The sequence below is a fragment of the Lygodium microphyllum genome, chromosome 10 (genome assembly GCF_053477565.2).
Source record: "Lygodium microphyllum isolate KBCC chromosome 10, Lygodium_microphyllum_v1.1.10, whole genome shotgun sequence".
Lineage (NCBI taxonomy): Eukaryota > Viridiplantae > Streptophyta > Polypodiopsida > Schizaeales > Lygodiaceae > Lygodium > Lygodium microphyllum.
In genome coordinates this window covers 105,022,571-105,043,394 of record NC_141144.1, presented here as the reverse complement: position 1 = coordinate 105,043,394, position 20,824 = coordinate 105,022,571, and the positions used below count along the sequence as shown (strand labels likewise).

General features: G+C 45.3%; 1 protein-coding gene across 2 annotated transcripts in view; it reads left to right on the top strand.

Annotated features, from left to right (window-relative positions):
* The window catches only part of LOC148030388 (alpha/beta-Hydrolases superfamily protein), a 145,868-nt gene extending 136,778 nt beyond the window's left edge, over positions 1-9,090 (top strand). For both annotated transcript variants that reach the window (XM_087686701.1, XM_087686702.1), the window contains 2 exons: positions 7,330-7,482; positions 8,525-9,090. In XM_087686701.1, the coding sequence (XP_087542827.1) occupies positions 7,330-7,482; positions 8,525-8,608 (237 nt within the window). In that variant the 3' untranslated portion in view covers positions 8,609-9,090. The remainder of the gene's footprint in view (positions 1-7,329; positions 7,483-8,524) is intronic.
* Positions 9,091-20,824: the final 11,734 nt, after the last annotated feature.

Below are 20,824 nucleotides of genomic sequence, written 5' to 3'. Positions count from 1 at the left end.
ATGCCTTCTTCCTTTAGACCTCTCATTCAGGAGATTAGGCGATGTCATAGATAGAGGAGGAAGTGAAGGGACAGGTTGCAAACCACATCTCCCAGTGGATGGGAGGAGGACTAGCACTCTTTTCCCAGCTTGGCGGCGGTGTATGATGGACATTAACTGGTGGGCTAGAGGTGAGGTTCCACATTTGAGCATTATTTTTCGAGCCCCTCCACAGTGGAGAGCACCGATGGACGTGATGGAGTGGCCCTTGGCATAGGTTGCCTAGTGTACAGAGTCACGCCTTTTAGCCTGGCTGATAGATGCCCTAGTGGTATCACTCGGAGCATCTATTACCCCCATGGTCCGCCGCCCGAGAGCCACCATGGCGGAATGGAGTTCACCTTCCAAGCTTGCGGCAAAGCACATTCGCATGCCCCATAGCTCTTCTTCTTCATTAGTAGCTTTCACACCAAATAGATGCCTGTTCGGTCAATCACAGGCTTCCCCATGAGTTTACATCTAGCATCCTGGAATGTGAACAGCCTCCACTACAGTGGGGCACGTGGTTCCAGGAAGTTGATTGTTCGGTAGGAGTTGCAGCCTGCCCTTGCCGGATGGATCGACATCTTACTTCTGCAAGAGCACAAGCTCATCCCCGGCCACGCCCAATGGATAGGGAACGTACATCCCAAGTAGCTCACACATCTACTGGGAGTACTCTATTGGGCCCATGGCACGAGTGGAGGTATATGCACCTCTATTGGCCGGAGGTTTACCGTGTGTGTGCATGACCACAGTATGATAGTGGAAGGGAGGGTCCTATGGATCAGACTAGACATGGGGGACTCATGTCTTGGAGTCCTCAATGTCTACGCTCCTACGGAGGTTAGGGCACGCAACAGGTTCTGGATGGAGATTGCAGCAAGACTACTAGAGGTGGACTCGTGGATTGTTAGAGGAGACTTCAACAACCTTGAAACCCTAGAGGACCAGCAGGGCAGAGGCAGAGACTACCAGGGTATGGCAAGGGAGAAGCAGGAGGCATGGGAGGTCTTCCTTGTAGTAGGAGCATGCGATGCCTGGCAGGACCCAACTTTTCACAGGAGGGAGAGGTCATTGGACTTCTCTTGGGGGTATAGACAGCTGGGTGGAGCTCTTTTGGAGCGGCTGGACCGGTTTTATGTGGGACAATGGGGGTGCTCTTGAGGAGGCTAGGTAGGGTAGCTGGCTGGCACCACCTTGTTTGACCACTGCCCGGTTCTCCTCACACTCAATGCTCCAGATTCAACCCTCGACACATGATCCTGTCAGATCCTTGACTCGATCTACAGGAGGGAGGAGGTCAAGAGGAGATCAGGAGGTAGATTGAGCAGCTGTGGACTAGGGAGTGGGATAGGAGGGACCAGATCACAGAGGTGGTTGCAGAGGTCTTAGCCGAGTCGAGCAAGATCTGCGAGGAGGTAGCCTTATAGGCTAGGCAATAGAGCTGGGAGAAGGAGAGAGCACTCTGGCGAGACCTAGCTGGCACGTAGAGACTTCTTCAGGAGGCACCAGGGGATCCCACTCTCCACACATAGGAAGTGTGCGCATGGGCAGCCCCTACTGGTGTTGAGAACATGCGCTCGTAGTTCTCCTTCCGTACCTCAGCAACCTTTTGGGTATGGAATGGAGACACGATGTGTAGGGAGTTTTTTCATGTGCAACTGCCTTGCACCTCAAGAGATCAAATTCGTAGCCTTGGTGATCGGTATGGGAGGATTCGCTTTAGCCTAGATGAGGTGATGGAGATTGCGACTAACTACTATAGACACCTTTTTCAGTACGAGGGAGGCTCGGCTAGGGAACAATGTTGTAGACAATAGGTCTAGGACAAGGTTGTAGACAACAGGTCTATAGAAAACGTTGTAGACCACCTCCTAGACCCCTTCATAGAGAAGGAATTAGGGGAGGCTTTCCATGGACCCCCTCTTGCTGGCTTTTCAGGAGATTTTCAGATCAAGACGGATGCCTGGGAGTCTATCGGCAGGTCTTGTTAGCCTCCTCCCCAAAGGGGGAGACCAGTTGGAGCTATCCCAGTGGAGACCGATCACCTTATTGTCCACTAAGGCACTGGCCAAGATAATCGGTAGGCGACTCCGCCCCGTGTTTCGAGACATTATTAATGATACACAGACAGGTTTTGTCCACGATAGAAGCATCCTAGACAATGTTTTCACCTTCTTTGAGGCAACCGAGTGGGCCCAGCACAGTGGCCAAGGGTTGATTGTACTACTCCTGGACTTCGAGAAGGCCTATGACAGGGTTGACTGTGGGACTTCTTAGAGGCCACCATGGCAAGGTTGGGTTTCTCCCAAGCATGGATTTGCGGGGTCTTTGCACTCTACAGATCAGCCACTAGTAGGGTTCTCATAGGTGGCAAGAGGGGGGAGGAGTTTCGGCTGGAAAGATTTGTCTGGCGGCAGGGTTGTCCTCTTGCCCCATATCTGTTCTTACTCTTTGCAGAGGCAATGTCCTACTTCCTCCGTTCATGGGTGAGTGGGCTACGTGGGCTTCGACTTCCGGTGAGGGAGGAGACGGAGCTGCTTGATTTAGAGTATGCAGATGATACTCCTCTTTATATGGAGAAGGATGTGCTGATGCTAGCTCTGGAGGTGTTTTGCACTATAGCGGGAGTGAAAATCATCTGGCAAAAGTCGGTTGGTTTTCTTACAGACCTAAATGCTAGTATGGAGTGGGGTGTCCACTTGGGGTTCAGATGGGTGTGCAGGGGACAGACCATCTGATACCTAGGGTTCCAGGTGGGACTCGATATCACTCCTGCCCATTAGTTTCTTTCAATTCTCGACTCTATCAGGCGGAAGCTGACCTATTGGAGTACTGTCCGCCTCTCCTTAGCGGGCCAAGCCGTGGTAGTCAACCAGGTCCTCGTAGCAACGGCCTGGTACATTGCCTTATGCTAATGCTTCTCCTCGTCTTATGTGGTTAAGCTTCGCCGCCTAGTGCGGAATTTCCTTTGGGCCGGCTCAAATAGTTCCAAGGACTCTTGGGCCAAGGTGGCGTGGGTGACCATCATCCGACATCGGGTCTGAGGGAGGGCTTGGGATCATAGACCCAGAGTTTCGGAGCTTGGCCCTTTTGGGCAAGCTAGTAGTCCGTGGGCTCACAACAGGTTGGCTGACTTGGAAGTTCCTTCTGCAAGAGAGTCTCCAGGAGTGAACGAGGCTTAGTGGTGATTGGAGGTCATCCTTGAGATGGATCTTCACGAGTATCCAGATTATGCCACTCATATCCTCCTTTCTCCATAGCCTACTTCGTGTGTTGCATGGCCTCTGTGAGGCCCTAATTCAGAGGCCTGCAAGATGTTAGGAGGAGATAGACCGCCAGCCGGTGGTTTGGAACCCCAAGGTCAGAGATCGGGATGGGATATAGATTTTGGCCAACGCCCCCACATCAAGTGGGCTGGATGGAAAGCTCTAGCCCTACTCGTACTATTAGGACGTGGCGGGAGGTGTACAGGATGGTGGATCAAGTGGTGTTGTAGCAAGCATCAGGTTTTCAACGAGGAGCTGAGTTGAAGAGAAGGGAGATTAACTTAGTGATCCCTCAAGAGTGGCTTGACCGCCCGATCCGAGAACCGGTGGAGCGTGGCGAGGTCCACGAGATTTTCATGATGGTGTAGGATGGGGGGGTGTTTGTTTCTTGAGAGAGGGCTGCAGGATGAGGAGATCGTTGTCCTTCCTTGGAGGAGGATTCGTGTGGTTGGTCTCCACGGGAAGACCTGGCGTCTGGACCCTTATGTGTTTTGGGAGGAGTTTCGGAAGTGGCACCTCTAGATATGGGAGAGCAGGCCACTTGATGAGCTTGAGTGGGACCGTGGAGAGTGGCTATGGCCGGCCAATGCGGTTGCCAAGAAGTCACTGAGATTCTTGGAGTACACGGCCAAGATTGGTAGACATGTACTGATGCAAGAGGACATGGATTGGGCGCCTTCGCGTAGCAAATATTGGGCAAAGTACAGCATCACGGATGCCTTACATCGAACTTTCTGGTGCTACCTATGGAATAGTTGGAGGTCGAGGAGGGTGTCGTATTTCCTATGGCTTTTGGCACATGGAGGTCTGGCGGTTGGGAGTTGGCTGGCCGAGATGTAGCAGGATGGAGGGTGTAAACACTACCCACAGTAGCTTTTGGAAACTCGAAAGCATTGGCTTTGGTCTTGCAAGGCCGCACACCTCGTGTGGAGAGGAGCTTGCCGCATTCTCCACGTGTGGCACTTAGCCTTGGATGCATCTTGTGGAGAGCTTTCTGCTGGCAGGGAGTTAACCAGGGCCATCACCTTTTGTACGAGGCTAGGATGCAGGACACAATTTTCATCATTGAAGCTGGGTCTTGCGCAATGGTGTTCAGCTTGGAGGCTTTACCTAGCCACCAAGTACTGGAGTCCACAACAGACCGCCCAAAGGTATAGGAGATCATAGGGAGTCTTACAAGATGGCACATCTAGAAGGCATGCTGTCAGGAGGTTTTAGGTAGGGAGTGCCTTTCAGCATAGGCGACTTTGACTAAGCTTTGGACTTCCATCATCCACTCCCTCCGCAGTTGGTGGGACCATGTGCAAGGCGAGTCTGGAGCTCGTCAGGAGTTCCGTTTTCACCTCTACGCACCTGGGGCGGCCAGGACTTGTTCTTAATGATGTAGGTAGGCAGCCCCAGATGGCGCTACACCTCCCCTCCATGGCTTCTTGCCCCCATCCCCCCAAGACCGCCTTGACAGGCTTGTATACATGATGTATTTGTGATTTGCATCAGCTCCAACTAGTTTGTTGAGCATGATCATGCCGTTGTAATCAACTGTTTGAGTAATATAATTAGCCACATTTTACTTGCAAAAGAAAAACTCTCTAGGATCGCGTTTCTTTTTAAAATAAAATGTTTGTTTCATTAAATAAGCATATTTTGGGACTGTTTAAGTCAAGCTAATTTATCTTTACCTCAATACCCTCTCTCTTTAGGCCCAAAATAGAGCCATGAGAAATAAGCCCTTAACATAAATAGTCTTTTACCCCATGGTATCCGACGCGAAAGCAACCAGGGTATCGGGCAAAGGGTACACGTCGGCTGCCCAATGACCTACCAAGACTAGAGAGGTGATTGTTATCATACCAAGGGAGCCCAAGTGATCACTTGAGAGAGGCCAAGGCATCGAACCAAGGGTGTGCGTTTGCTGCCCAGGGGCCTACTAGATTTTGCAAAGGCAGATAATTTGTTTTTTTCAAAAAATTTAGCATTAAGTGAGGGTTGAAATCAATTTTTGTCCTCTTTGATAAGAAGGCCCTTTTATTATCCATGTGCTCTTTCAGCATGAGAGAGAGAAAGAGAGAGAGTGAGAGAGTGAGAGAGAGAGTAATGTGCCCGGTTGTAATCATGTAATCTTGTATTTTTTTCGTAATTAATATAATTACCTTTTACGAAAAAAAAAAAAGTAATGTGCCCGATTGTCCACGCACGTTTTTAGCGATCTGAATCTAAGCGACGCCGCCCGGCACTCCCATGGAATGTTATGGGGTTTGTCGCCTGGGGTTTCTCGAGTCCGCCTCGCAACGGAACATTCACGGCCAAACCCACTAGAATCGACCTAAAACTTGGGTCCCTAGTGGTCAAGGTCTCCTGACAACATTCTAGCGCCGAATCCTGGACATCCTACTTTACGCAGAGATACCCAAGCCGAAGTAGACCAATGCTGCACTTGCTTCAAAGAGAATGGGAAATGAGAGGGATACGTCACTCAATCTTTCTACTCGTAGGGCATAGTCCCATTCCGGTCCCCTAAAACGGCATGAATCGGGTTTCTAACATAGCAATTCTTAGGGTTCGGCTGACATTGGTAAAACCTTGTGAGAAGCCTCCTAGTTCTCTGGGACCATCCTGCCGTAGGACAGACCCGTCAGGGGTTCTGGCCAGCCGCTTCTCTCAGTAGGTGTTCTTTAGTTATCTAATTAGGTCCTATCATATTTATGTGTGACATTTAAAATCAGCTTTCTTAATTAAGTCTTTTTAGGGAACAGGGTTCGTTTGCGTAATTTACAGCATAGACACAAAAACAGAGCAAGCGGTCCTTTATAAGAAAGAAATGAAAGGACAATTTCATCTTACACCCTTGAATGAAATTGAGAAGGAATAGTTCTTATCGGCATTGCTATTCTGCAAAATTGCAAAAGGAAGGCAGGTGCTAGCAACTTAGTGGGCATTGTGCAATGGCAAGGTGGCTGATGGACAACTAACTGGATAGCGAACTAGCACAATCATCCTACTGATGAATGATGCCAATTAGTAGGAGTTGCCACTTAATAATCACTTTTGGGGGCTCAGACAATTGGAAACACTTTGATAAATTGGGATCAGCAGCTGGCAAGACTCATGAGGTGGTGATGATAACATGTCCAATCATCATTTCTATTTGTGTGTTTCTCACTAACTTCATGGTGGTGATTCCTTGGTGTTATGGCCCTTAATGTTAACCTAACACGCTAGGCTGGGTAGCGTAGACACCAGATTTGCTTACAATGTGAAGGCTTACCAAATGTACTATCTCAATCTAAGGATCATATAGCTTATCAGAGTTAATAATCTTATATTCACATGAACCTCAGCATGTTGGTGGTGTCTGGCACAATTATCTAATGCCCAATTCTTGGGGAATTTCAGCTGGTATCCAGCACCATTGTCCAATGACTGGTTCATGGTGCCGTATGGCCTTAGCTTATGGTGGTCTCTGGCACCATTAAAGGACTGGTTCTTGGAGACATTCAGCTGGTAGCGAGCACTATTTTCTAAGGACTGGTTCATGGAGACGGTCAGCCTTAGCTTGTGGCTTGATGAGGAATCAAATTCCTTTTTATTAAGGGACCACATGGTTGGATATGAACTAGTCATTTCTCTGAAATGTTTCTGACTTTCAGCTGAAATTTCAATACTAGCTGATGCACATAGACTTCTACAAGATTTATTCCATTTTGAGATTGTTTATTATTGGAGATCTCTGTGCTAGATATGGATAGGCGCTTAAGCCAGTGCATATGCATGCTTTGTACAAGAGAAATTATGTTTGTCAGTTCTTTGCATTCTATTGGAAGGCATATAGAAACCGAGTCTAATTCTGCATTACATCTTTGGAATTAAACAGTCAAATCATATCTTCCAGCAAAATCAAGCAAAATTGAAATTGGTACTAACTCTGCATCAGATATTGTAGGCTTCCAAGTTTTTTCAATATGTACCCTCTAAGAACATTACCATTCCATCGTTCTCGTTTTTCTGTTTTCCACGTGTTAATAGGTGTATATTGCTATAGGAGTCCGTTGGAATGTTGAGGAAAACTCTTTCAGAGGGCATATGGAACAAAAAGACTTGTATTCTTTGGGGCATGAAGGACAGGTGGTTGAAGTTTAATGGAGTTCCCGAATTTACATCACAAGCTGGCTTACCACTTGTCCAACTTAACGAGGTGCCAGCTCCTATAATCACATTTGTAAATAATGATCTATTTTACAGAAAGCTGTTGTATTGTGTATGTTTCAGTTGTTTCCAACCTTCTTAGAACTCTCAAGTTCAAGCTTCTAAGGAAATTTAGCATTGTTTTAACCTTTTAAGAACTGTTTGGTAGCTCGCGTTTAGGAGGCTCTTTTTTTTTTCATCAAGTTCATCATTACAGCTACTTTATTCTCTTCTTTGTTCTCCCTCTTCAAATCTCTGGAGTTCAAAACACTTCCAGCGTGACACCAGAGCACTAGCCTTACAATCTTGTCTTGTCAAAATGACACCTTTTGCATGATTGGCCTTAGTTAATGGGTTTTAACTAAGGTTTAATAGACCTTGGTTAAAATGTTATACATAGCAAAGATGACAAACATGGATTGACTCTTACAATCAGAAAAGGCAGGGCACTGTATAGCCATTATCATCTTGTTTTTCTTCACCTGGAGGTTTGTAATAACGTTGCTAAGGTTTAAGAAAGTCGAGTTTAAAGGTAAAGTTACTTATGTCTGCAATAAAAGTGGAGATGACTTAAGAGGTGAGTGTGCTTTGGTCATCACTGTTCATGCTCTTGATGTGCTATGATTTTAGGTGAGTGTGCTTTGGTCATCAGTGTCCATGCTCTTGATGTGCTATAATTTTAAATGTTAGGTTTTTCCTTGTCCATGAGCCAATGCTTGTCAAATTCTGTGGTTTGTTCTTGCGGTTTTGCCTTAGACATGCATGATCTCACATCACATATTCTGGAAGATTTTTCTGTTACATGGCTCTCTAGCTTCTCTATGCTTTGCATGGATCTCCTTCTTGAGTGAGATTCTTCTTGGAAGTTGTATGGTTCTCAAGCTTCCCTATGCTTCATATGGATGGATACAAGCACTTCTTGAGTGAGATCCTTTGAATGTGTTGCTATGAATGAAGATCATTGTGAGTAAATTTGGTTTTGGGGCTCTCTTAGAAGTTGAATATGGATTTGGTAGATAACTATCAGATTGAAAATAATTCACCTTTTTCAGGTTGGCCACCACGCTCAAGAAGACTTTCCTGAGGAGGTCGCAACTGCAGTAAAAATGGCTCTTAAGAGGTCACTTATTATTTGATTTTCAGTAGCAGAAATAGTCTGTGATAAATTTGTTCCCCTAACCATCCAAAGATCATCAAACATCACCTTTGGTTGGCCACTCTGTAGGCTGGTGAGCACAAATACAACTGCGATTGTGTGTGTTCTTGCTTTAACATATGAGCCAGGTTCACTCATAACAGAGCTTAAAAGGCTCAGCATAATTCTCTGCCTGTGGTATGTTCTGCAGTTTTCTTTTGCTTATAAGAACAGTATGTTAGGGCCCTTTTGTACGATCACAATCTGTTCTTAAATCTAGCAAGCTATTTGCTACACATGACAAGCAAGTACCCCTTGAAGAGCTAATTCACCTTCAAGGTATGTTTTCCTTTAAGATACTCCATGTTTTTTTGTAGTAACTAGTGACTGTCGTCCATCATTTTGTATCCACGTGTAAGGATTCCCATCAATGTAAACCATATTCACTACATGCAAGAAGCTACTGGAATGACTGAGCGTATTTGCATACATTGACCATAATGATCCTGAAGTTTTGAATACGATTCAATGCATTATAATGATTTGCATAAAGCCCATGTGCTATCATTGTTAGTATAAACATGCAGGCACTTGAGCAATCCAATCAACACCTCATCTAAGCTCATTAAAAAACAAGATACAACTCATGAATAAAAATGTGATGACAGGTCTCTATCTGTATGAGTGTAGCTTGCCCTCTGAATTTTCCAATAGTGTGGTCAAAGGCCTCACCTGGCATAGGGCTGTGGCTCACTTCAAGGTGACTCCTGGGGAAGATCATATAGGGAGTCCATCGTTGAGGACGGGGTAATGTTGTGGTGCTGAGTGTGGTTGGGAAGTCTGTGAGAATGCTCTGTCTCAGTAGGTCTGGAGGTGCTACTCTCTGTCCCTCAGGAGGGTTTCTCTGTGCCATCTAAGCTCAAGCAAGAATAACCCTAGACATCTCTGGCATTGATACTCCATGATCCGATGTAATGGTCGAAAGCCCTCTTAAGAAAGGCAATGGCATCACACTCTGATCTCATAATGCACAATACAAGAGCATATGTAGTGCTCCTGTGACTCTGCCTCCACTCCACATAGTTGGCAGATGCAATCCTTTGGTGCAATGGTCATATCCCGCAGTCTTAGTTTGTAGCTGGTGTGATGAGGAGTGGATCTAATCATTGGCACATCTCAGAGTGTGTGAGAGATGTGTGTCCATACATGCTGGGCACATGACGACGAATCGAATCTATCGTCAGAGAGGTGTAAGAAATGTGTCTACACGGCGAATCGAATCCATCGTCAGAGAGGTGTAAGAAATGTGTCTGGTACTATATCGTCTTCATGCCCAATTTTTGACCTGGACTTGAAGTCCTCTCTATATCTAGTCTCACAATATTTGTCCTTGATCACTTGATTGATGCATAGGTGACTGAGTCTGAGGTGAGGACAATTGAGGCTATAGTCAAATGGTGAAAGTGCATTTTTCATTGTCCCATGTAAGTACAACCATATGCATATTTGGGCACACTAGCATTGGGTCTCTTTGTGTAGCTAACTGTCTGGAAGATGCAAGTGCCAAGTAGGGGTATCTCTGCTACGAGAACTCCCATAGTCCTGATGGAATATCACTGCCTAGAAGAGGGCCTCTGTGACCATAGGTGCAGTGCCCTTTAATGCTCTCATGGGATACTGATGATTTGCTTTGGTTCATGTCTGCTGTCATTATGACTAAGGGTCTCTCCATGGGTTGCCATTCATTGTAAATTTGTCTCTCTGGTCCAGCCAGTCCTACAAGTAGCTCTCTGTATGTGTTACAAAGACTCTTGGGTCCATATAGCAGTGTCGGTGTGACCAACATATCAAAGAGCCAGAGTCGGTGCATGGCTTCTGAAACTATACATGTGCACACTCTCTCTCAAGTGCCCGTAATGCTGCAAAACCTCATGCTAGTGTTGCCTCAACTGCTTCCCACACGGAGAATTGTGGCCCTTCAAAGGTCACTCCCAAATATGCATATGATCTGACAATCTCAATGGAATTTTTGCCAAAAGTGAATTAGAGCTTTGATTTGATCACCTGAGCTTGTATGGTGTTGAACACCATGGCCCATGACCTTTGTCTTTCCAAGGTTTATTGAGTGATCTCTGTTTGTTCAAAAGGTCTGTAAGGTATCCAAATGTTGCCGTAAGTCCCTGGGTTAGTCTGAGATAAGTACAATATCCTATGCATACAATACAATAGGTGTCAGAACCCTAGCAAGGCTTGCACCACAGCCACTTAGTCTGTCTATGTACTTTTCCACCTCATCAATGTAGGGACCAAACAGAGTGGGTGACAGTGGGACCACTGTTTCGTCCCAATAGTGTTAGTCACTCTTATCTGACAGGCCTCTTGGTGTGACGCTATCCATCACTGTCTCCAATATCTCCTAAAAAGTGAAAAGAAAGTAAGTCTAGTCAAATGCATCCTAGTATGCTGGAAGGGTGAAATCATGATGAGTAATAAGTAATCTTTCACTAGTTCCATCGAGTGGGTATGATGGGGTGTGATATATCATACATCAGTCGTGGTATGAGAGAGAGAGAGAGAGAGAGAGGGAGTTGGTGCCTGGTCTTCCCCTTGCATTGGCTCTTCACCGCAGGGGCATTTCCAACGAGAATGAAGGAATCGATTAGGCAGTGAGATCAAGGCAGACAGTCATTACGCGCAGTGAGAGAGACAAAGAGAGTGCGAGTGAGCAGAGTAGAGAGTGAACATGTTTTTCGATACAATGACGAGTGTGTATCACTTTAGGTTTTAGATAGATATATGTATGAAAGTACAATGTGCTAAGGGTTTGTTCACACCCGTGCACATATAAAAGGCACGATGGCCCTTTATTCCCAACAACCTCCCACCTAAAGGCAATGTGCCTTAAGAGGAGAAAAGAATCAGCTAAGTCTAAGTATGTACAAAGCTGCAATAAATATATCTATCCAACTCCCTTCATCTGTCGGCAATGAGCAAACCGCTCTGCTGGAAGACCCTTCATGAGAAGGTCTGCAGGATTATCATCTGTATGCACTTTGACAAGCTCAATGCTCTTGCTGTCAGGTACATCTCTAATGAAGTGATACTTCACCTGTATGTGCTTTGTCTTTGCATGAAAGACAAGATTCCGTGCTAGCATGATAGCACTCTGACTATCACAATGGAGAATAGGTAACTCTGTGATGCCAAGCTCTCCCACCAAACGTGAAAGCCATAAAGCCTCCTTGCATGCCTTAGTGGCAGCTATATACTCTGCCTCTGTAGTAGACAATGCAACACACTTTTGTAGCCTGGAGATCCAAGAGACCGCTCCTCTTATGAAAGTAAACACATACCCAGAAGTGGACTTCCTGTAGTCTGCATGACCAGCATAGTCTGCATCCGTAAAGCCAACAATAGATGCCTTCTACTTTTCAAAGTAGATGCACAACTCCTTTGTGCCTTTGAGGTATCTCATAATACCTTTCTCTGTATCCCAATGCTTCTTGCCAGGGGTTGCCATGTATCTGCTAACCACTCCCACTGCAAAAGCAATGTCAGGACGTGTAGCAACCATAGCATACATCAGACTGCCAACATCTGAGGCATATGGTATCTTGGCCATTTCAGCCTTCTTATCATCAGATGTAGGGCTGTCCACTACACTGAGTTTCACACATGGAGGCAATGGAATCCCAATTGTTTTCCCCTCCCTCCATATTGAAACGCTGCAAAACTTTGGAGATATACTCTTGCTGAGATAGATAGAGTAAACCTTTAGATCTATCTCTGAGTATTTGCATGCCAAGAATGTGATTTGCATTACCCAGATCCTTCATGTCAAAGCTGCCATGAAGACTTTGATTCAATGAATCCAAGGCATGAGTATCCTTGCAAGCAATTAGCATGTCATCAACATACAAAACCAAGATAATCAGGCTGCCATCTGCTGCCTTCTTGGTGTACAAGCAGTGATCCACTTGACTTCTATGAAAGCCTTGGGACGGCATGAATGTATCAAACTTATGATACCATTCTCTTGGTGCTTGTTTCAGCCCATACAAACTCCTTTTGAGTTTACATACCATTTGTTCTTTCCCTTGTTCAACAAACCCTTCAGGCTGTTGCATATATATGTCCTCATGCGGATCACCATGTAAAAACGTAGTCTTTACATCCATCTATATGAGCTCCATATCCTCAACTGCAACCAAGCCCAAAATGGTTCTCAATGTAGTCATCTTGACTACAGGAGAGAAAATCTCATCAAAGTCAATTCCATGCTCCTGCTTGTACCCCTTTGCAACCAATCTTGCTTTGTACTTTGGTGAGGAACCAAAAGTGACCTTCATTTTGTAAACCCATTTGCATGGAAGGGTTTTCTACCCTTTAGGCAACTGCACCAAGTCCCAAGTGCCATTTTTGTCAAGAGATTCCATTTCTGATAGCATGGCTTTATACCATTTCTTGTTGTCCTGTCTATCCATTGCTTCCTTGAAGCAAGACGGTTCACCACAGTTTGTCAACATGACATACTCAACCACATTAATTGCACTAGGAACAAATCTGTCAGGTTTTCTAGTAGCCCTAGACGATCTACTAACCCAATGGTCATTGTTTGCTGGCTGTTCCTGCAAATTTCCATTTTCAGCATGCTGTCCTGGCATTTCAGCCTGCAAATCAGCATTAACAGCTTGCTGTCCTGGCAGTTCCTGCACATGTAATGGCTCATTTTCATGGGCAATATCTGGCTGATCATTTCCAGCATCATTTCCTGCATTTACAGGTTCATTTACAGCAGGTATTTGCTGCTGTACAGCGGGCACATTTTGCTGTCCAAAAGGTATTTCTTCCCGAAATACAACCCTACGGACCTCCTCAGTCTTTTCGTGTTGTTTGTGCATGCGATCTTCCCGGAAGATAACGTGATTGCTGCGTACTATTTTCCTTTTCTCGGGATCCCACAATTTATACCCCATTTCACCCTCCTCACCATATCCTAGGAAAACGCATTTACAAGACTTTGGCTCAAGTTTGCTGCGTTTTTCTTTACAAATGTGCACAAAAGCCTCGTAGCCAAACACTTTCAGATGAGCATATGAAGATGGCTTGCCCGACCACGCTTCTTGGGGAACTTCCCCCCCCAAAGATCTGTTTGGTGACCGATTAATCAAGTGAACGGTTGTCATAACAGCCTCTGCCCAAAAAACCATGGGGTAATGCAGCACGACACAGCATCGTACGGACCTTATCCTGTATGGTTCGATTCATACGCTCTGCAACTCCATTTTGGGGTGGATTATGAGGGGCAGTGAGCTCCCTCTTTATCCTTTTGCTGTCACAAAATGCCTAAAAGGCTTTGGACACATATTCCCCACCATTGTCAGAGCGAAGACACTTAAGTGTCTTATCTGTCTGATTTTCAGCCAATGCGAATAATTTTTTAAACTTGTCAAGCACTTCATCCTTGCTACGAATAGGGTAAACCCATACTTTCCGTGTAGCATCATCGACAAAGGTGACAAAATATTTCTTTCCCCCTAAAGATAATCCTGGCATTTGACATACATCCGAATGTACTAACTCTAGAGGAGAAGATTTCAAAGAAAGAGACTTCTTGTGAGAAGTCTGTGCATGTTTGCCATAAAATACAACGATCACAATGCTCAAAATCAGCATAACGAAGACAAGGCAAGTAACCCAAACGAGAAAGCACTTTCATTCGTGTTTGACTCATGTGTCCCAACCGGCCATGCCACAAAGAAACACTTGGCTGCTCGGTCACGGAAACAACATGGTCACGCACACTAGATACATGAAGTGGATACAACGTATCACTCTTGTAACCTCTGGCAATAACCCTAGATCCCTTACAGATCTTCCATTTTCCATCACCAAAGGTGGTATGAAAACCATCATCATCTAGCTGCCCTGTGCTAGTCAAGCTCTTTTTGAGCTGAGGTACATGCCATACATGCTGAAGTGTAAAGATAGAGCCATGTTGAAACTGCAACTGCACACTGCTAATACTTGCAATCTCACATGGATAGTTGTCCCCAAGATGGACAACACCATGTCGACCCCCTATATATGCGGAAAACCACTCACGATGAGGGGTGACATGAAAGGAAGCACTTGAATCAAGAATCCAGGTATGCATGTCATCATCTGTATCTGCAAGTAGAGCATGTGCACCAAAATGTGAAGAGACAAAGAGTACATCACTCCCACTGTCACTGTCATGAGTGACTACATTCCTTTTCCTTTCTCTTTCTTCCATTTGTAGCAGTCGTGTTTAAAGTGACCCTTCTTGCCACAATGATGGCATTCAATATCTTTGCCACGTGATTTACTGCGTCCCTTGCCATCATATTTGCCCTTTTGCTGTGATATACCCCTAGTATGCAAAGCACTGGATGACTTACTGGATGCATTGTTCTGCCGATTCATCTCTTCCATAAGTAGAGCACTCTCTACATCAACATACAAAAGGATCACATTAGAATTGCTCATAGCAGTCTTGAATGTATCCGAACTCTCTGGTAGAGTGCAAAGCAAGAAAGTAGCCTTAAATTCCTCATCAATCATGAACTTCAAGGCAACCAGCTGGCTGAAAATGGAGTTAAACTCACTCAAGTGAGTAGACATTGCTGTACCTTCTTTCATACGCAAATCCATAAGCTTTTTCAGCCAATACACTTTACTTGCAGTGCTTTTCTGTGCATACAGTTCTTCCAGTCTAGTCCATATAGCATATGCAGAATCCAAACCTTCAATGTTGAAGAGCAAGGCATCAGAAATCGATAGCTCTATGGTTTAGCGTGCAAGCTCATTCAACTCATCCCAATCGTCCTAATCCATGTCCGCAAGCTTTGCCCCTTTAGTTTTGATCGGCTTTGCCTGCTTCTTTTGTAACAGGATATTGTAGCATTGTTTTTGCCACACTGCAAAATTATGTGCGCCTTCAAGCTTCTTTATATGCATCAAATTACTGCTGTCATTGTTGCCAGCCATGGTTTTCAGCTCAAAAGTGACCAAAAAACCAGTAAATGCAGGCCCAAATTGTCACCCAAGTGACCAAGGTACAAACAAGTACCAATCAACAATAAATGACCACGTAGAAGTACAGATTTCAGATCTGTAATTCAGTTTTCAGAAGCACCAAACCAAGTGCTACAGCATTATCCAACTGATTACAGCTGTTCCAAAGGGCATGTGCATCACATTACAAGAGAAATCCCAAAATTTCAACTACAATTTCTGTTATACCTGTACCCACGGGCATAAAATTTGACACGAACGGTCAAAAGCCCCAAAATTTTGTGCTCAAAAGCGTCAAACACACATCTCCATTTCCTCTGTCATGCATAGGACTGTCCAGTTTTGCCAAAATAAAGCAATTTCAGCAAAACCCCCAAATTTCACCAAGTGTTGATGTCCAAATTGCGCGGAATTTTCCCAAATTGTAAGAGCCTTTGTGCATGTACATGAAAAGCCCCAAATGTTGGGGACAAAATGTCACAAATTCCTGCAATTTCTAAGACAAATTTGCTTGTCCTGCATCAAATTTCCCAAATCTGGGAAAAGCCCCAAATTTTTGGGCTAAATGTTGAGAATTTTCACTCAGATTAGCAAAATTTCAACAATTTTGACAAAATCTTCAATTCAAATGCTCACAATGTCTGCGATTCCGACACAGATGCCTCAATTTTTCACGAACAGTGCTCAGTCTTGTGCATGTACATGAAAAGCCCTAAATGTCGGGGACAAAATGTCACAAATTCCTGCAATTTCTGAGACAAATTTTGCTTGTCCTGCATCAAATTTCCCAAGTCTGGGAAAAGCCCCAAATTTCTGGGCTAAATGTTGAGAATTTTCACTCAGATGAGCAAAATTTCAACAATTTTTGCGAAATCCCCAATTCAAATGCTCACAATGTCTGCAATTTCGACGCAAATGCCTCAATTTTTCACGAAGAGTGCTCAATCTAACAAAGCCCCAACTTTTTGGGCCAAAATTGCACAAATTTGATGTTTTGTGCTTGCACACGCGAACCCCGGTTAGGGGAAGGAGTTTGAGAAAAGGATTTTTTTGAAAAAAAAATGTTTCAAATGACGGGTCCGTTGACCCGTCAGGCCTCCTCGTCGCGCGCTCGTCAGACCTGTCCTTGCCCACTGGCGTCGTGCGCCCCAGCCTGTCCTTGCCCGCTGGCGTCGGCGCCCCGTCAGGCCTGTCCATGCCTGCTCTGCTTGCCCGATGACGAGTAGCCTCACTACCACCTCAAGGCAGCGCGTCTACCATTCCGCCACACTGCGATACTGCAGACCTGCTCGACTGGTTGTCACTCGTCACTCCACGCTGGGGGCCACATGGCTTTAGTTCCCGCCACTCCACGCTAGGGGCCAAGTGTATACTCTCCACGGCCTGTCCGCTTTCTGCAACTCACGACTGCCTCTGCCTGACTGACGATCGTGCTCAGCACACTCAGCACCTTACGCTCTGATACCAGTTTGAAGGAATCGATTAGGCACTAAGATCAAGGCAAACAGTCATTACGTGCAGTGAGAGAGACAGAGAGAGAGCGAGTGAGCAGAGTAGAGAGTGAACACATCCTTCGGTACAATGACGAGTGTGTACCACTTTAGAATTTAGATAGATATATGTATGAAAGTACAATGTGCTAAGGGTATATTCACACCCGTGCACATATAAAAGGCAGGATGGCCCTTTATTCCCAACAGAGAATTGTTTCTTGTGTACCACTACGATTGATTTTTCTCATCACAAATTCATCTCATATCCCTTTGCTCGGGAAATTTGGGTCCTTTTTGACATTTGGCATGCTGTGGTGGGGACTAGGATGCGTCCATTTGATTGGATCTTTGGAAATGCTAAACATCATAGTCCAATGCAACCCCATATGAAGATTCTGTTTCATTTTCTCAAAATTTAGGGTCGCTAGCATATTTGGGCTATTCACAATGCATTCATTTTTTTATGCTGCTTCAGACATCCAGAGTTGTGTTGTGAAGCTTAAGGGACTTCTTTGTTGGGGGTAAAGGCGCTTGTGCCTACACTGCCCGTGTATTCACTACACTGACAATAACCACACACCTATACACCGCAGATATGGTGGGCGCATATCACTATCACTTCATTCTTTACTCTTTTAGTGACTAATAGAATAAAGGAGGCTAGTCACACATTGTGACTATTGGAGTTCCCACATCTTGAGTCTCTCTCTCTTGCTCTCTTGCTTCATCTGCCATGGCTTACACCTCCGGTGCTTCCACTTGCATGTGCTCTCACTCGGGCTTCTACCTTGAACTGATATCAGAGCATTGAAGAGGTAACCATTTGACCCCAACTTGTTCGGAGGTGTTTAAGCTTACTTTGTGGCATTTCTAAGGCTTTTTTAAGCTCTCTAGAGGCCCTTATTGTGGCCACCCACTTCAGCATTCTCAGCAGCAAGTGAGGCTGCAAACAGCATGACTGTGCCCGTAGCCTCCCCTCCTTCATTTGATTAGATCTCTGTTATCTTCAGCTTTTGATAGGTCTGTATTGGGTCTTCTTCAGTGCTTGAAGCCTATACATGCTTCTATTCATGCCTATTTGATGCTAGATCATTTGTGGATGCTTGTCTGATGTCTTAAGTTGCTACTGAATTGATTTTAGCTTGGATTGGCTCGAATTTAACCATTATTTCACTGCTGCACCGTAGTAAGCAAGTATATACACTGTGAAGGTTATGCCTATCAGGACTAATGCTATTTGGGTCTACCATTTGGATGTACCAATGCTTGGCCAACGATGATGTGGTGCTCCTTAGCAAGAGTGGCTCCACCGAGGAGCTCATCCACCTAGTGCCCTACACTTGTGCCAAGGGTTTCTACCTCGTTGGTGTCACGTGCCTCAAGAACTCAAGGCTAGAGAAGATTTGTGACATGCAAGTGTAGCTGCTGCTGGAGCATGAGCTCTACCGTTTGATCTTGCCCCAGTCACATCCACAACAATCGAGATGCTCTTTAGGGACACTGTTGCCATTGCCTTGAAGTTGGCCAAGAAAGAGCCACAAACCAAAAGAAGCTTACAACCACCAAAACCACCTCCTTTTAAGTTAGCCACAAGATGTGTAGCTCACTCACAAAGAGAGAGAGAGAGAGAGAGAGAGAGAGAGAGAGAGAGAGAGATTTTACAAAAAAAAGAAAGAAAGAAAGATATATTAACGTCTACATAAGGCCAATGTGGCCTATGAGACAAAATCCTGAGTACATCCATGTCCAATGTCATCTCATCAGTAAGGTAAAGATAATATTACAAATAAGTGGGTGGCCTATGAAACAGTACTGAAAATAACTATACGATGGGACTATACTAGGGTTGAACCATCTGTAGTGTTGTTCCATTGATAGAAAAGAAAAGGAAAGGAGAACCAGATCTGATAGAACCATGTACAAAAGTGTGGTGGAGACTATGGGCTATAGCTAATCTCAAGATCTGCACATGATCTCAGCTATGATGCAGTCCCTAGCTGCTTCATTGATATGCCTGGTGGTGAGTCTGCAGTATCTCGTGATAATGGCTCTAATCCGACTGTGCAGACGTGGTCCTAGTAGATAGGGTCGTCATGCTCGATGAAGGGAAATGGCTCTATCCAATGTGATTCCACGGTGTGGCCTGTAAGGTGTCTGGCGGGGTGGCTCTGTCTCTGCTAGACTCGTAGTGTCTAGGGTCGGCTCTGTAGAAGAAGTCTGTCACTGCTTTCTGTGTGTGTCCCTCTACGCGAGCTAGCCTCTTGTCTCGCAGTAGTGCGATTCAGCACCTCTCGAGCTCCAAGAGGAAAAGACCTAGGCATCTCTAGTCCTCGTACTCCATGACGCGACGAAGGGGTCCAAATCCATCACGAAAGAGGCAGTGGTACTGTCCTCGTATATCATAGTATACTGTGCATATGCATATGTAGTGCTCCTCCATCTCAGGCTCTCAACCACAAAGCTGGCAAGTCCTATCTTCTGCTAGGGTATTTGTCCATCTAAGAATCTCCATCTGCTAGGGTATTTATGTGAGGAGGTGCAAGTCTGTCCGATAGCAACCTGTACGCTTTGAGAGAGATGGGTGTCCATATATGATGGCCAAATAGTGAAACCATCATCAAAAGACACAAGAAATGACTCCTATAGAACTCCATCCTCAATCCTAGAGGGAGTGGTGGATGGATCCATGCCCTTGCTGTCTCAATCCTCAAAATATCAGCTCTGATCACCTGGTTCTACTCTGATTGGCTGAGAAAAAGTGTAGGAGAGTCAAGGCTATAATCCAAAGGTGGAAGACGGTCAATATCCAAACCATGTAGGCTCATCCAAATAGCCATCTGTGAAAACCAACAGTTCTTCTCGTCTCGTGCTGCTGGTTGTCTAGATGAGGTTAGTGTCAATCTTGAGTATCTATGGCATGGAAGTTTCCATAGTCTGTGCCAAAAGGTCACTGCCCTGAAGAGTGCCTCCATATAAGAGAGAGAGAGAGAGAGAGAGAGAGAGAGAGAGAGAGAGAGAGAGAGAGAGAGAGAGCACTAGACTATTTAGATTGGTCTTTCATTGCTGAGCTTATGTCCGCTATGGGTTTTGGTGCGCGGATGTCCCGATTGATCTCCACCATCAGTGCAGAGGCTTCTTCGCGTGTTATGCTCAATGGTGGGGTTACAGAGCCATTTGTCCTTGCACGCTCGGTGAGACAGGGTTGCCCTTTGAGTCCTCTCTTCTTTGCCCTGGCGACTCGCCCGGTTCTTTCAATGTTATCTTCAATGGCAGCTTCTGATCAGCTGGCCGGATTGTCTCTTCCTTTGGGGCAGCACTTCATTAGCCAATCTTTGGCTGATGATAGCTTTATGATTTTGCGTGCAGACAAGGACAACATTCACAAGGCATTGGATGTTTGGACACTCTTTGGTCATGCTTCGGATCTTCGCATCAATGCCTTCAAATCAGCCATTCTCAGTTGCACGGAGTCAGATTTACAGTCATTGGGTTGGCAGGGTCAGGTTGTTCCCCGTGGCTCCATTGTTAGGCATCTTGGGTACCCATTGGGTGTTGATGTTCGGCCAAAGCAGCTACTGGAGTGGATTTCACAGAAACTGGCAGCTAGGTTTATGTATTGGAAGTTGCAAGCGTGGCCCTTTCATGTCCGCCTCAAAGTGGCGCAAATAATTATGCTGCCAATGCTC